Below are 18,221 nucleotides of genomic sequence, written 5' to 3'. Positions count from 1 at the left end.
CCTGCATGATTTGGTCCCCACCTACTTAAGCAAATTCATCTCATGCTGCTCTCCATCTTGCTCGCTGTGCTTTACTGACGTTGGATTTCTCTCAGTTCCTATAACAGGCATTTTAATATGATGTTTCCTCTGTCTGGGATGGCATCCCCCTCTTTTCAATGACCATTCATCTTTCACATCTCAGTTTAAACATCACAACCTCATAAAAGCTTTTTCTCCAGTATGCTTTAGGTCTTCCCATATATTGTTCCTTCACAGCATTTTACATGCAAAATTACTTACTTAACTATTCATAAGTATTTTCAAATGTCTATCTCCTCACTGTATTTTAAATTCTACAAGAGCAGGAACTGCTTTATTTACCCACAAAGTTTAGGTGAGCCTGAGCACACAGTGGGTTGTCAATAAATATTTGCTGGTTGATAGACAAAATGATTTTACAAGAGCAGAATGGAATTAAGAATGCTGAAAGTTGTGTTTGCAAAGGATATATTTTTCTGTGAAAAAATAAATTATGTAATGCATTATGAACAAGAATCATAATCTTCAGCCTATTTGGGGCATATAAGTAAAACCACCTTGGAAAGATAAAGAATGCTAACTACAACATAGTTATGTGATATAAACCAGAAGCTGCTTTACCTCTTCAGTTATTCTATGCAGAGATAAAGCTATGTAACCAAGTTTTTGTTGGAAAAAATGTCATTAGTGAGCCTTATTTCCTCCATGAAAACACAGACTGTTATTGCAAGAATGTAATGACCGCGTGAAGTGTAGTTAAACAAGTCTGTGCTAGCTCTATTTATAGATAAGTTAGTACAAGTTTCCAACAATATCATTTGTTTTATTCAAATTAATAGAACACAGCCCATTAAGGAAACATGTATCAAAGGGAAGCTTGTAGTTAACAATTTATGAGATATTTCTACTTTATACTCTACTTGATTTTATTACTATTATAATAACAGAAAAGTGTTACCAAGAGAAGAATAAACTATTTTCACTTGGAGCCTTTTTTAAAAAGCAGTAACAAATTTAACATTTTCATCAAGACAAATTTTAGAAGTACCATCACAAGAAAGGATAGTTTATAAGACAGAAATAGTTTTACAAGTCATATAAACTTAGAAGACTTAAAAAGAAGCAACAGAAAAAGGCAACTCATTATTCACACCTCGTAGCAAAGTGCCTGATAACATGCCATCCTAACTTCATCAACTCTGTCAATATGAAACTAAAAAGATGAGGTGACAATTTTTTCAAAGTTGGGAATGGATTCAACAGGCTTATATAACACAAGAGAAAACAAGGGATTCAGAAACAGTATACATCTACATTTGCCATGTAGTCACAGAAGCTTAGGAAAGAAATGGAAAGGATAATATAAAAAGGAAAAATCGCTTGTAGCCAAGACTTTCAGAAAAAGTCAGAGAGTCAAAGAAAGAAACATTTTAATTTGAATTATGAGTTTCAAGAAGAGCAAAAATGCAAGCTACAGAAACATCTTTTATTCCCATTCCTGCAACTAAATTCAATTCATCAGTTTTCACAGGAACCATATTCTTCATAAACAACTACTCCATAAATGGCCAAGAGGGCCACCACATACCGTAAGAATACTGGTACATTAGTCATACATACAGATCCATTCAGTCACGCATGGAGTGGACCAGTGGTACTGACACTACCTTGCCTGGCCTAGAAATCCCCAGAAGAAATTCAAACCACCTTCTATAAAATCCTCAGTTAACCTAGGGATGCCAGTAAACAAGTATACTCTTCAACATTTGGAAACATCCATATTCCCTTTAAAAATAAACATATAAGTGAATAAATAAACAAATATTTAAAAAATTGAACTGACGTAACACTTAGAGATGTACTGATGAAATTAACAATGTTTTTCCTATGGATTTCAAGGTAAAGAAAATACTAAAAAGCATCCCTCACCATTTATAATCCCCACATAGAAATTATTGTTCAGCACTGATGTTCCCTTAGCAACAAGCTACTGATTAACAACTGTGAAAAGTGTGCAAATAAAGTAAAACATAAACGTGGACTTTATCAAACTTTCTGCCAACATTTTTAAAGGTATGAACATCTTACCCTTCTTACGTATGGCAATACAGTGCACATGAGCAATATTTTGTATAAAGATTACATAAAACTTAAATCAAGGATAATGTGACATTAAATTTTTGTATAATTCCTAGAGATATAAGGTGAAGTTTTATACTGTAAACGTATGACAAAAATATTATATAAGTAACTTGAAAGTGCTAGGAAAACTATAAATCAAACAAAGGCTTTTCAAGCATTAACAGGAGCTTAAAAATTAAAATGTACATAAAATTAAAATGCTTAATTATAAATAACTCTTGACTGTTGAGTAAGTTTAACTCCCCCAGTAATATTTTATTAGCTTATTTTGAGTTACAAAATATAAATGACATTATATCTGAGCTTTAAAAAAAGAATATAAAAGGTTATTTAGTTCTGCATCTGTTTATTAATAACACTAAAATATTGTGCTATAGTTTTTTGAAAAATTACATTATCGGGTTTTTTAGTGAACCAAACCATGTCACCAGTTAACAGAGTAATATATAATTCATCTGTAAAATCATGTGTGAAACTTCTCCTCTGCGTCTAGTGCTGACTCCTTCAGACCAGCATCCAATTACGTTCAATCACCACAAGATCAAAATATACTTAATAAATATCTAGACTGTTTTTGGTGAGTTGTTTTCAAGTCACTTCAAAATAACTGATTAACTAATGCCCTATTTTATGCTCTTACCAATTCCTAACAGAAAACTAGTTCTAGAGCTCCAAATACTGCATGGTTCTCAACAACTGTTAATTTCATTGTCCAATTAAGATACGTTTCCAGGATTTTGTGTTTCATTGTATTATGTTTCATGATAGGAACTGAGAACACTGACGTTTTCCGTTTAAAATACAATTGATTACGAACAAAAAACAAAAATCCAACCACAGTCTGTGTAACAAATTAATCCACATAAAATGGTGAATGGTGATATTTACAGCCCAACCACAATCATAAACCCTAACTGTAAGTTCTAAACCTAACCTTTTAAAGAATTTGTCCTGGTAGCTCTGCAGTGAGCTATTATTATTATTTTAAAATCTTACAGACTTTTTACCTACTGTGTGTTTTCTCAATATAAATAGAAATAAAATAGAGATGAGTAAAAGGAAACTATCTTGAGAGGAATGAATTTATATGAACCAAATGAATTTATGATAAAATTAAAAGATTTACATTTTTTCCATTCAAGCCTACAGAAAAACCTTGTCAATAGAAGCTAAATCAAACTAACACCAAAATGTGCACATCTCAATTACAGCAGTAATTTCAGAATAGATTCTCATTACTCTCAGAACTCATGAAGAAAAAGAGCTTTAAAAAGTGTCTGAGTAAATTATGTCTTTTATTATAAGCATATTTCACCATAATCAGAAAGTTTGAATAGGAACATTTTCAGCATTTAGGTTCTACTGACAGCTAAACCCTAAATCCCATTAATCGTTCAAAGAAGTTATTGTTTCATGTAAAATTTCTATAACAAATGCTTTAAAATATATAGACATATTTTTAATTACCCACACAGTGAAAATAAAATAATAGCTATTAATTTTACAAATGCTGGTATAATTAGAATAATTAGAGTTAGATAAAAGGATCAAAGAAATAAGTTAGATAAAAGCAATGTCAGATAGTGTAAAAACAAGATCTAAACAGTATATTTTCTTTTTTAATTGAGGTATAACGGACATATAACATTATATTAGTTTCCAGTGTACAACACAATGATTCAATATCTGTATGTACTGCAAAATGATCACCACAGTAACTTTAGTTAAAATCTGAAAACAGGACACTTTCTGTTTCTATAACGGGATCACCCAAAAAAGAACCATTACTTATGTGGCAGCATGGACAGTATAAAACTCTGCCCAGAATCAGAAAGTAAGCAAGAAAAAGTCTCCTAGCTGCCAGAGATGGCAAAAATTAATGTTGTTTAAAAAATAAAACTTGGGACTTCCCTGGTGGCGCAGTGGTTAAGAATCTGCCTGCCAATGAAGGGGACACAGATTCGAGCCCTGGTCCAGGAAGATCCCACATGCTGCAGAACAACTAAGCCCGTGCACCACAACTACTGAAGCCTGTGTGCCTAGAGCCCGTGCTCCGCAACAAGAGAAGCCACGACAATGAGAAGCCCGCACACTGCAACAAAGAGTAGCCCCTGCTCACCACAACTAGAGAAAGCCCGCGCGCAGCAACGAAGACCCAACACAGCCAAAAATAAATAAATAAATAAATTTATATATATAAAAAAACGAAAACAGCATTTTCCATCCATAGTGATACAACTTCCTCTCTCTCCTACAGCCAACAACATCAGTTACACTCTGTGCCTAGTGTTCCCAGGAATATACTTTGGGAAATGAAGGTTGCCACCAGTAAATGCTTTTCATGGTGGGATTCAGTAAATTATAAATCTTTTTTTATTTCGTTGCAGCTTATAAAGATGCACTATACCAATTAAAATTCCTGGCGAATTTTGGCATGGCATAATAGAAAGAGCATGCACTTTCCAGACCAAGAGGAACTTGGGTACTCCACCACTCATCATGACCTTGAGCTGCTAATTTACCACTGAGTCTTACAGGCTTTTGCTGGAAGGCTGCTAGGCATATTTGACTTGACTTTAATAATCAATAACATATGTAAATATAATTATAAAATTCTCCAAGGAATGATGATTTACATAAATGGATCTCAGAAAATTAAACTTTTCTATAGCCCAAAGGTTTTTTTTTTTCTCTTTAAATATTTTTGGGGGAAACTTAAAAAATATATTAGCTTCCTTTTATTTCTGATGTTTTGAATATAATTTAACATTTTCATAATTTATACATTATTACACCATGGTATAACATTCCTCAGAAAGTCTTCGCACGTGTAGGCCTATATTACAGCTTTTTGAGTTTGTTTTTTTTTTAATAAATTTATTTATTTATTTTATTTATTTGTGGCTGTGTGGGGTCTTCGTTGTTGCGCATGCGTTTTCTCTAGTTGGGGCGAGTGGGGGCTACTCTTCCTTGTGGTGTGCGGGCTGCTCATTGCGGTGGCTTCCCTTGTTGCAGAGCACAGGCTCTAGGCACGTGGGCTTTCGTAGTTGTGGCTTGCGGGCTCTAGAGCTCAGGCTCAGTAGTTGTGGCGCACAGGCTTAGTTGCTCCACGGCATGTGGGATCTTCCCGGGCCAGGGCTCAAACCCGTGTCTCTTGCATTGGCAGGCAGATTCTTAACCACTGTGCCACCAGGGAAGCCCAGAAAATGCTGTTTTCTTTCGTTAATATATTTCTCAGGATCTCTACTGTACTTCATCCTTGGCACTATAACTCTCCAAGGGAAAGACAAAGGAACCCTTTCTCTATGGACACCCTACAGGTACTAGCATTACTGGGAACAAGCTTAGGAAATCCTGCTACAATCCCTGATCACTAGGTTCTCACAGTTTAATCAGCACTGATACGCAGAAAATTAAAACACACTGAAAAAATGTCCAAGAGAAAACTTAAGTGGAGTACAATGAACTATAATCCCCACTACCCTTTTTATCCATCTTATATTCAACTTTTAGATTGGGGGTGCAATGGATGACTTCCACATAAGCCAGTATTAAGAAGATCCTCCCAACTTTTTATTTGGAAAAGGTTCAAAGCTACAAAAAAGTTAAAAGAATAGAACAATAAACACCCATATACCTTTTCCAATAAACACCACATACCCTAACATTCATTTTGTCACATCTATATTCTCAGTCTCTCTCTTTCCATACATATATTCATACACACATGCACAAAAATATACACAAATGCACTTTTTATTTTTGTTATACCATTTAAAAGTAAGTTGCACATCTCATGATACTTCACACCTAAATTCACTAGCTGGTATCTTCTAAGAACAAAGACATTCTTCTATATAACCATGATTCCACATAACATGAAGCAATAATATCATCTGTATCAGTTAACAACTGGTGCATAACACAACATTTTGAAAATTTAATGGTTTAAAACAGCAGGCATACAAAGCAATACTGAGGAAAAACAACAAACCTGGAGGCATAACCCTCCCAGACTTCGGACAATACTATAAAGCTACATCATGGTATTGGCACAAAAACCGACATATAGATCAATGGAACAGATTAGAGAGCCCAGAAATAAATCTACACACCTACGGTCAACTAATCTTCGACAAAGGAGGCAAGAATATACAATGAAGAAAATACAGTCTCTTCTGCAAGTGGTATTGAGAAAGCTGGACAGCCGTATGTAAATCAATGAAGTTAGAACATTCCCTTACACCATACACAAAAATAAACTCAAAATGGCTTAAAGACTTAAATATAAGCAAGACATGATAAAACTCCTAGAACAGAACACAGGCAAGGCACTCTATGACACAAATTGTACCAATGTTCCCCAGGATACATCATATCTTGGGTCACAAATCAACCCTTGGTACATATAAGGAAACTGAAATGGTATCAAGTATCTTTTCCGACCACAATGGTATGAGACTAGATATCAATTACAGGAAAAAAACCATAAAAAATACAAACACATGGAGGTTAAAAAATACGCTACTAAATAACCAAGAGATCACAGAAGAAATCAAAGACGAAATCAAAAAATACCTAGAAACAAATGACAACGAAACACAACGACCCAACACCTATAGGATGCAGTTCTAAGAGGGAAGTTTATAGCAATACAATCCTATCTCAAGAAACAAGAAACATCTCAAATAAACAACCTAAACTTACAGCTAAAGCAATTAGAGAAAGAAGAACCAAAAAAAAAAAAAAAACCCCAAAGTCAGCAGAAGGAAAGAAATCATAAATATCAGATCAGGAATAAATGAAAAAGAAATGAAGGAAACGATAGCAAAGATCAATAAAACTAAAAGCTGGTTCTTTGAGAAGATAAACAAAATTGATAAACCATTAGCCAGACTCATGAAGAAAAAAGGGGAGAAGACTCAAATCAACAGAATTAGAAATAAAAAAAGGAGAAGTAACAATTGACACTGCAGAAATACAAAGGATCATGAGAGATTAACTACAAGCAACTATATTCCAATAAAATGGACAACCTGGAAGAAATGGACACATTCTTAGAAAAGCACAACCTTCCGAGACTGAAACAGGAAGAAATAGAAAATATAAACAGACCAATCACAAGCACTCAAATTGAAAGTGTGATTAAAAATCTTTCAACAAACAAAAGCCCAGAACCAGATGGCTACACAGGCGACTTCTATCAAACATTTACAGAAGATCTAACACCTATCCTTCTCAAACTCTTCCAAAATACAGCAGGGGCAGGAACACTCCCAAACTCATTCAACGAGGCCACCACCACCCTGATACCAAAACCAGACAAAGATGTCACAAAAAAAGAAAACTACAGGCCAATATCACTGATGAACACAGATGCAAAAATCCCCAACAAAATACTAGCAAACAGAATCCAACAGCACATTAAAAGGATCATACACTATGATCAAGTGGGGTTTATCCCAGGAATGCAAGGATTCTTCAATATATGCAAATCAATCAATGTGATATACCATATTAACAAATTGAAGGAGAAAAACCATATGATCATCTCAACAGATGCAGAAAAAGCTTCTGACAAAATTCAACACCCATCTATGATAAAAACTCTCTAGAAAGTAGGCATAGAGGGAACTCACCTCAACATAATAAAGGCCATATATGACAAACCCACAGCCAACATTGTTCTCAATGGTGAAAAACAGAAACCATTTCCACTAGGATCAGGAACAAGACAAGGTTGCCCAATCTCATCACTATTATTCAACATAGTTTTGGAAGTTTTAGCCACAGCAGTCAGAGAAGAAAAAGAAATAAAAGGAATCCAAATCAGAAAAGAAGAAGTAAAGCTCTCACTGTTTGCAGATGACATGATACTATACATAGAGAATCCTAAAGATGCTACCAGAAAACTACTAGAGCTAATCAAAGAATCTGGTAAAGTAGCAGGATGCAAAAGTAATGCACAGAAATCTCTAGCATTCCTATACACTAATGATGAAAAATCTGAAAGTGAAATTAAGGAAACACTCCCATTTACCACTGCAACAAAAAGAATAAAATATCTAGGAATAAACCTACCTAAGGAGACAAAAGACCTGTATGCAGAAAACTATAAGACACTGATGAAAGAAATGAAAGATGATACAAAAGATGGAGAGATATACCATGTTCTTGGACTGGAAGAATCAAAATTGTGAAAATGACTCTACCACCCAAAGCAATCTACAGATTCAATGCAATCCCTATCAAACTAACAATGGCATTTTTCACAGAACCAGAAGAAAAAATTTCACAATTTGTATGAAAACACAAAAGATCCCGAATAGCCAAAGCAGTCTTGAGAAAGAAAAACAGAGCTGGAGGAATCAGGCTCCTGGACTCCAGACTATACTACAAAGCTACATTAATCAGGACAGTATGGTATTGGCACAAAAACGGAAATATAGATCAATGGAAGAGGATAGGAAGCCCAGAGATAAACCCACGTACATATGATCACCTTATCTTTGATAAAGGAAGCAAGAATGTACAATGGAGAAAAGACAGCCTCTTCAATAAGTGGTGCTGGGAAAACTGGACAGCTACATGTAAAAGAATGAAATTAGAACACTCCCTAACACCATATACAAAAATAAACTCAAAATGGATTAAAGACCTAAATGGAAGGCCAGACACTATCAAACTCTTAGAGGAAAACATAGGCAGAACACTCTATGACATACATCACAACAAGATCCTTTTTGACCCACCTCCTAGAGAAATGGAAATAAAAACAAAAATAAATAAGTGTGACCTAATGAAACTTAAAAGCTTTTGCACAGCAAAGGAAACCATAAACAAGACGAAAAGACAACTCTCAGAATGGGAGAAAATATTTGCAAACGAAGCAACTGACAAAGGATTAATCTCCAAAATGTACAAGCAACTCATGCAGCTCAATATCAAAAAAACAAACAACCCAATCCAAAAATGAGCAGAAGACCTAAATGGACATTTCTCCATAGAAGACCTACAGGTTGCCAACAAACACTTGAAAGGAAGCTCAACATCACTAATCATTAGAGAAATGCAAGTCAAAACTACAATGAGATATCATCTCACACCAGTCAGAATGGCCATCATCAAAAAAATCTACACACAATAAATGCTGGAGAGGGTGTGGAGAAAAGGGAACCCTCTTGCACTGTTGGTGGGAATGTAAGTTGATACAGCCACTATGGAGAACAGTATGGAGGTTCCTTAAAAAACTAAAAATACAACTACCATATGACCCAGCAATCCCACTACTGGGCATACACCCTGAGAAAACCATAATTCAAAGAGTCATGTACCACAATGTTCACTGCAGCTCTCTTTACAATAGCCAGGACATGGAAGCAACCTAAGGGTTCATCGACAGATGAATGGATGAAGAAGATGTGGCACATATATACAATGGAATATTAGCCATAAAAGGAAACAAAATTGAGTTATTTGTAGTGAGGTGCATGGACTTAGAGTCTGTCATAAAGAGTTAAGTAAGTCAGAAAGAGAAAAACAAATACTGTATGCTAACACATATATATGGAACCTGAAAAAAAAGAAAAAGGTACTGATGAACCTAGTTGCAGGGAAGGAATAAAGAGGTAGACATAGAGAATGGACTTGATGACATGGGATGGGGGGGCGAAGCTGGGGCGAAGTGAGAGTAGCATCAACATATATACACTACCTAACGTGAAATAGCTGGCTGTTGAGAAGCAGCAGCATAGCACAGGGAGATCGGCTCGGTGCTCTGCAATGACCTAGAGGGGTAGGATAGGGAGGATGGGAGGGAGGATCAAGGGGGAAGGGATATGGGGACACGGGTATGCATATGGCTGATTTGCTTTGTTGTGCAACAGAAACTAACATGGTACTGTGAAACAATTATACTCCAATAAAGATCTATTAAAAATAAATAAATAAATAAAATAAAATGTGTTTCACCTAAATAATACCATCTTTATATTTTCATTTATAAGGTTTTTCATTGTAATTTTCTCTGTAATATTACAAATAACTCATTCTTGTGAACTACTGTAAATACTAAAAATGAATCATACAATATAACAATTCAGGAAAAAGCTGCTCAAATATTCCCTGTAATACTCTTGAATCCTAGGCCAACAAATATAATGCAAAAGAATCTGAATAGAGACTTCCCTGGTGGGCAGTGGTTAAGAATCCGCCTGCCAACGCAGGGGACACAGGTTCGAGCCCTGATCCGGGAAGATCCCACATGCCATGGAGCAACAAAGCCCGTGTGCTACAACTACTGAGCCTGCGCTCTATAGAGCCCACGAGCCACAACTACTGAGCCCGCAGGCCACAACTACTGAAGCCCATGCACCTAGAGCCCGTGCTCCGCAACAAGAGAAGCCACTGCACTGAGAAAACCGTGCACTGCAACGAAGAGTAGCCCCCGCTCGCCACAACTAGAGAAACCCCACACGCAACAACAAAGACCCAACAGAGACAAATACATAAATTAATTAATTTTTTAAAAAAAGAATCTGAATAACCATTAAATCAATTTTTTCAGTTGTTACTTCCAAAAAACCATCATTTAAACAACAAATTTATATAAGGTATTAGATTCAGATGGAAATCAGCCTTTACTATAAAAAGTAACAAAGTTTAAAGTCATTTGAGTCCACTTAACAGCATCAATCTGATCCACTGTGCTCCCTAATAAACTCTACTTGAATTTCTTCGAACTCTCATTTTTATAGCTTCCATATTTATTTAAGCAAACCTTATACTGTCAGCTAAATTCAAGGTAAAGTTCAGAACAAGACTATATAAACATCAGGATTCCTAATATTCTATCTCTTACTTTACTGGCAAGATTGCTACAATATAAAGGTTAAAGAAAATACTGAAATATATGAATGTATTAGATGAATTATCAACAATACTCACGCATCATTTGAGCAAGTCACAAATTCTCCCTTTATTTTGGGATGCCATGAGCCAGTATGAAGCATTGCTGTATGACCCTTAAAAAAAAAAAAAAAAAAAGGAAAAAAAACTTTTAAAAATGTAAAAATAACAAACTGACCAAAAGCTGACATATTATGCTTAAAAGTAAAACTGTTTAGTTCTCCCCAAGGCACACTATTTTAATTACAAACTGATATTATTTTATTTCAGTTTTATTTCATAATATGCTTTGTTTATTTCACTTTGTTTATTTTAATTTTAATTCACCGTGTAACCCCTCCTGCCCAGGAATTAGTACAGTGCTTACATATAACAGGTGCTTAAAAAGAAAGAGAGGGGAAAATGACAGCCTCTCTTTAGGAACGAAGTAAAAAGAAAAACCACAGTAAGAAAGACAATGGGGAAAAAAAATCAGTGTAAAAGAATTAAGGAGAATAGAAAGTACTTACAAGTAACCAAGGCAAAAGCAAGAGGATGGGGGAAAAAAATCCCTTCTTTAAAATGTGTCAACAATCTTAATTCTACAATACATCTGTAAGAATAAATAGGTGAGAAAATAAAAACATCTTTAAAATGATTCAGGAAGATTAGCCCTACTTAGTATGGAGCATAATACAAAAACACTGTAATTATTTTATTTTATTTATTTATTTTTATCTTTATTGGAGTACAATTGTTTTATAATGTTGTATTAGTTTCTACTTTATAAAAAAGTGAATCAGCTATACGTATACATATATCCCCATATGCCCTCCCTCTTGAGCCTCCCTCCCACCCTCCCTATCCCACCCCTCTAGGTCGTCACAAAGCACCGAGCTGATCTCCCTGTGCTATGTGGCTGCTTCCCACTAGCTAGCTATTTTACATTTGGTAGCGTATATATGTCAATGTTACTTTCTCACTATGTCCCAGCCTCCCCTTCCCCCACTGTGTCTTCAAGTCCATTCTCAACGTCTGCATCTTTATTCCTGCCCTACCACTAGGTTCATCAGTACCGTTTTTTTAGATTCCATATATGTGCATTAGCATACAGTATTTGTTTTTCTCTTTCTGACTTGCTTCACTCCGTATGACAGACCCTAGGTCCATCCACCTCACTACAAATAACTCAATTTTGTTCCTTTTTATGGCAGAGTAATATTCCATTGTATATATGTGCCACCTCTTCTTTATCCATTCATCTGTCAATGGACATTTAGGTTGCTTCCATGTCCTGGCTATTGTAAATAGTGCTTCAATGAACATTGTGGCACGTATCTTTTTGAATTATGGTTTTCTCAGGGTATATGCCCAGTAGTGGGATTGCTGGGTCAAATATTTTCTCCCATTCTTAGGGTTGTCTTTTCATCTTGTTCATAGTTTCCTTTGCTGTGCAAAAGCTTTTAAGTTTCATAAGCTCCCATTTGTTTATTTTTGTTTTTATTTCCATTTCTCTAGGAGGTGGGTCAAAAAGGATCTTGCTCTGATGTATGTCATAGAGTGTTCTGCCTATGCTTTCCTCTAAGAGTTTGATAGTGTCTGGCCTTACATTTAGGTCTTTAATCCATTTTGAGTTTATTTTTGTGTATGGTGTTAGGAAGTGTTCTAATTTCATTCTTTTACATGTAGCTGTCCAGTTTTCCCAGCACCACTTATTGAAGAGGCTGAATTTCCTCCTTTGTATATTCTTGCCTCCTTTGTCAAAGATAAAGTGACCATATGTGTGTGGGTTTATCTCTGGGCTTTCTATCCTGTTTCATTGATCTATATTTCTGTTTTTGTGCCAGTAGCATACTGTCTTGATTACTGTAGCTTTGTAGTATAGTCTGAAGTCAGGGAGCCTGATTCCTCTGGCTCCGCAAAAACACTGCAATTAAAACACTGTGCTATGCGGCTGCTTCCCACTAGCTATCTATTTTACATTTGGTAGTGTATATATGTCCATGCCACTCTCTCAGCCGCATAGCACAGGAAGATCAGCTCGGTGCTTTGTGACCACCTAGAGGGGTGGGATAGGGAGGGTGGGAGGGAGGGAGATGCAAGAGGGAAGAGATATGGGAACATATGTATATGTATAACTGATTCACTTTGTTATAAAGCAGAAACTAACACACCATTGTAAAGCAATTATACTCCAATAAAGATGTTTTAAAATAAATAAATAAATAAATAAAGGCTGTTGTCATAGAAAAAAAAAAAACACTGTGATGTTGGTATAAAAACTGACATACATACCAAATCAATCACAGAGTATATATTTCAAACATAAACACACACATACACGCACACACACAATTCCCTCCTAGGTAGCAAAGTAAGTTATAGTGGTCTCATACTATAAGTCAGGTTCAGATGGGGCAGAAAAGAACCTAATACTTTTTAGTATAATAATGGCAAGGCCTCTTATTCTGAAAGGGTCCAGAATAAAGCTAAACTAAAAGTAGTAAAATGTGCATATTTAAATGACTTAGAAGGAAAATAACTGTAGCTCTCTGGAAAGACTGAATTGGAACTGGAGTACCCACACATGGGCCTGGAGACCCATCTCTAGTCCCAGCTGCCCACAATGCCTCAAATAGTATCTGGCCAACTCCTGACATTCTGTTCATGTTAAAAAGGTACAAATAGGGACCAGAGATCTGGAATCTCTTCCTGAAATAGGAAAGAATGGACTGAAGTAGTGCCTGGAGGGACTAGATAGGAAGTTTGAGATTCCACTTTCCTCTCCCGAGCTCAAGACTTGTATATTCAACTATCAACTTGATTGACATCTCCACTTGCATGTCATAAGCATTTCAAACATAACAGGCCCAATAGGGAAATCTTGATTCTTACTGCCCACTTCATTTGCAATAAACTTCTTTCCTAGTTGCTAAAGCTACAAACATGGAAGTAATCCTTAAAGACTCCAATAACCCCTAAACTCTGTTCTCTCTACCCACCCAGATTCAATCCACTAGCTAGTCCTGTCAATTCAACCCAAAACACATCTCAAATCTATCCACTTTTCTCCTTTTTCACTACTACAACTCTTATATGAACCAACATTATCTCGTGTCTCTACATCAGTTATTATGTACTGCAACAGGCCTGTGACTAGTCTCTCTACTTTTACTCTTGTGTAATGTGCTCCACAAAGCAATCAATAAAATAGAGACACAAATTTAGAGGACAAACATATGGACACCAAGGGGGGAAAGTGGGGGGAGGGGGGATAAATTGGGAGATTGGGATTGACGTATATACACTAATATGTATAAAATAGATAACTAATAAGAGCCTGCTGTATAAAAAAAAATAAAATAAAATACAAAAAAATTTAAAAAATAAAGTTAAAAAATAAATAAATAAATAAATAAAGTTTAAGGTAAACCTCTCCTCCCCCCCAAAAAAGCAATCAATATCATCCTTTAAAAATATACTTCTAAAAATGCCACTGCTTTTTATCTTCCACTGGCTTTCCAATGTCTTTCCACACTGTACACAAGCTTACATCTTCCAGCCCCTGCTTTCTTTACAGCCTCACTAACTTTGTGCTCCTTCTTGCCCAGGATGCACACACCTCCCAGGTCTTCTTTCATTTCCTCCCATACATGTGACTCTTTCCCCACATCGGGGCCTTTACACGTGCTTTTCCATCTGCTGGAAAGCTCTTTTTCCACTTTTACGTGACTGGCTTCTTCTCACTCTTTCAATCTCAGCTTACATGCCACTTATTCAAATGAGTATTGCCTGGCCCTCTATCTAAGTGAATATGGCCCATTCCGTTCTTCTCTACCAGAGTACCTGCCCATTTCCTTGATAATAGTCACCGTAATTCGTAATGCTATATCTATTAACTTCCTATTTGATTCTTGACGCTGTTTTAATGTTTTACATATTCATAAATAAACAAATAAGGATGGGAAAAAACCTAAAACAATATAAACCGAAATAAATGAACCCTACTGTATTTCAAATGAATAACAAATACACTGAAAGAATAAACAACGGGTAATAACCCAAGTAACTATACACCCTGTAGTGGGTTGAACGGTGGCCCCCCCAAAAGATATGTCCACGTCCTAATCACTGGAACCTGTGAATGGACCTTATTTGGAAAAAGAATATTTTCAGATCTAATTAAGCATCTCAAGATAAGGTCACTCTGAATTATCTGGGTCAGCCCTAAATTTGATAACAAGTATCCTCAAGTATCCTTATAAGAGACAGAAGAGGAGAAGACACAAAGAGGAGAAGGCTCTGCGAAGATGGAAGCAGAGACTGGAGTTTCGCAGCCACAAGGATGCCTAGAGTCACCAGAGGCTAGAAGAGGCGAGGAACGATTCCTCCAGAGCCGCTGGGGGGAGCGTGGCCATGCCAATACCTTGATTTCAGACTTCTGGCCTCCAAAATTGTGGAAGAAAAAATTTCCGTTGTTTTAAGCTACCAGGTGTGTGGTAATCTGTTACAGTAGTCCTGGGAAACTACTAATATATACTCTCAGTCTAAAGACCAAAAGCACGGTAAATAAATACTGCATTCCAGTTAATATATCTGCGTCTTTTTTTGCAATGGTATGCGTTAACAATTCTGAAACTGCTTTCAGTACAATGAAGATTTAAGCAATATTTGAGGAAATATGTTGAAGATAATGGGAGTCGAGTTTCTCACTGTTGGAGAAGGGAGTTACTAAAGTGGAAAAGGGGAAGACTAGAATGAACTTTGTGGTGTTTGACTGAAACTGGGGATATCAATATGAACTCATGGTTTTTAATAGGTAGATGTAAATTTAAGGGTAAATGTACATTTGTAAATTATTCTCTAGCTTTATATGCTGCAAATGTCTAGAAACAATGACACCTCAGCAAACATAGCACAGATATCCTGGTTTCTAAATATCATTCTCCACTAAAGGAACCAGGGCTCCTTGGAGAAATTATTGCTTTGGGGTCTGAGGTAGGAAAAGTACAAGATGAACATAGAATATTTGGTTATGCTAAAAAAATAAGAAAGTGTTGCAAAAATGACAGGGATATGCTAAAAAGATAAAATACAGGTTGGAGAGGCTTCCACCAGTTAAACCTGGGACAATTAGGGCATCAAAATAAATAAAGTAATGGATTATAAACCACTGACTAAAATAAGAACCCTTGAATGCATATTAATATAATAAAGAAATAAATAAGAGAAAGCTCTTCCTTACAGAATACTAATAAATATAATATAAGTTATAGAGTTAGAAAAATCATCAGTTTGCAATCATGACAGTAATACCTGATTCAGACAAGAACCATCAATGGATGCTAAAACTAATGGAGGAAAGTCTGATAATACACAGGGTAATTGCATGGTCTCAAAATCTCCCTGCAAATGGCTTAATAATGACAAAGATAATAGTAACTTTATAGTGAAGAAGAAATCTGGTAGGCTCCATCTTAACAGGTGATCCAAGTTTACATCATCAATACTGGGATGCAACTGACATCATGTACTTTCTGATATGAGGAAGTAAGGAGGGTACAATATCATTTGTGGGTCAATCTTTCTAGAAATGCATACCCTGACTCTAATTATGAGAAAAAACAGGCAAAATTGAATTCTACATTTTACAAAGTAGAAGGCTTACAGTCTTCAAAAATATCAAAGTAAAAAAAGGGGTGGGGCAGAGAAACTATTCCGAATTAAAGGAGACAAAAAGGCATGATGACTGAACTGGTGAGAAAATAGTTAGGAACAAGATCATTAAGATAACTGATGAAACTATCGACTATGGATTAGATAATAGTATTTTATCAACATTAAATTCATGGTTATATAAGAAAATGTAATGTTATTAGGAACACCACACTAAAGAATTTAAGAGCAAAGGAGCATGATGTTTGCAACTTCTTTTCAAAAGTTGGGGGAAATTAAACACACATACATAATTTTTATGTATGTGCGTATACATATGTGTGTGAGTGTTTGGGGGGGTGTATAAGGGAGGTGGGAGGAAAGGAGGGAGAGGGGAGGGAGAGTGTATATTAGTTGAGGGAGGAAGGGAGGAAGAGATGAGGGGGAGATAAAGCAATGGGGTGAAATGTTAGCAATTGGTAAATCTGAAAATGGGGTATAAAGAAGCTGTGTACTGATTTTACAACTTTTCTGTAAATTTGAAATTACATCAAAATAAATACCTTAAAAAATATATTCTGGCTGCTCTGTGAAGAAAAGTCTGCTGCAAAAACAAAAGAGGAATTAAGAGGGTCAACTGGGAAGATATTGATGTGATTCATGTGAAAATTGACAGTGGCCTGGACTAGGGAACAGCAAGAAAGTGTTCAGAAGTGAGAAGATTTGGGACACATTTTAAAGACAGAGACAATAGGATTCCCTAAAGAATTGGATCTGGGCTATAATAACAGATGAAGCCAGTGCCTGTGATCTGAGCAGCTGTGTGAATGGGGTGACTGTATAAATACATGCCATTCTTTCTGGCCATGGAGAACATGAACCTCAATCTGTGTTCAGGGAATTTGCCCCAAAAATGACTCTTCGTAGAAGACAGAGGCTACCTCTCATAGAGAAGCAAAAAGTCAGATGCCGACTTTGCCAGCCTCCCTTACAGATATGACACAGGAAATGCAATTGAGCTCTAGCCACGACATTCATTTTGAGCTGTGACTCAAAGACAATGAGGATACCCTCTTTCTATCTCATCCGTTCAGGCTGCTACAACAAAAATACCATAAACTGAGTGGCTTATAAACAACAAACATTTATTTCTCATAGTGCTGGAGGCTGGGAAGTTCAAGATCAAGGCAGTTTTAGTGTCCGAACTTCCTAATTCACAGATGCGGTCTTTCTGCTATAACCTCACATGGTGAAGGAGAAAGAGAAGTTTCTCTGTCCACTTTCATAAGGGCACTAAACCCATTCATGAGAGTCCTGCCTTCATGACCTAATCACCTAAAGGCACCACCTCCTAGTGACATCACGTTGGGGTTAGGATTTCAACATATGAACTTGGGGGAGACACAACATTCAGACCTGAGGACTCTCCTTAAGGACAGCAGTACTGCATCTCCCGCAAGACAGAGTTCCCTGCTCTTCAGTAGCAGTGGTACAAGCTGTGACATTCAACGTCTGGC

The 18,221-nt window shown here is 36.2% G+C and overlaps 1 protein-coding gene across 2 annotated transcripts in view; it reads right to left on the bottom strand.

The window, feature by feature from the left end:
* The window catches only part of WDR70 (WD repeat domain 70), a 307,909-nt gene that overhangs the window by 173,185 nt on the left and 116,503 nt on the right, over positions 1-18,221 (bottom strand). For both annotated transcript variants that reach the window (XM_068535256.1, XM_068535255.1), the window contains exon 9: positions 11,110-11,186. In XM_068535256.1, the coding sequence (XP_068391357.1) occupies positions 11,110-11,186 (77 nt within the window). The remainder of the gene's footprint in view (positions 1-11,109; positions 11,187-18,221) is intronic.

The sequence above is a fragment of the Eschrichtius robustus genome, chromosome 2 (assembly GCF_028021215.1).
Source record: "Eschrichtius robustus isolate mEscRob2 chromosome 2, mEscRob2.pri, whole genome shotgun sequence".
In the NCBI taxonomy this organism is placed as follows: Eukaryota; Metazoa; Chordata; class Mammalia; order Artiodactyla; family Eschrichtiidae; genus Eschrichtius; species Eschrichtius robustus.
Note: the sequence above shows the minus strand (reverse complement) of the source record. Positions and strands in the feature narration are given on the sequence as shown.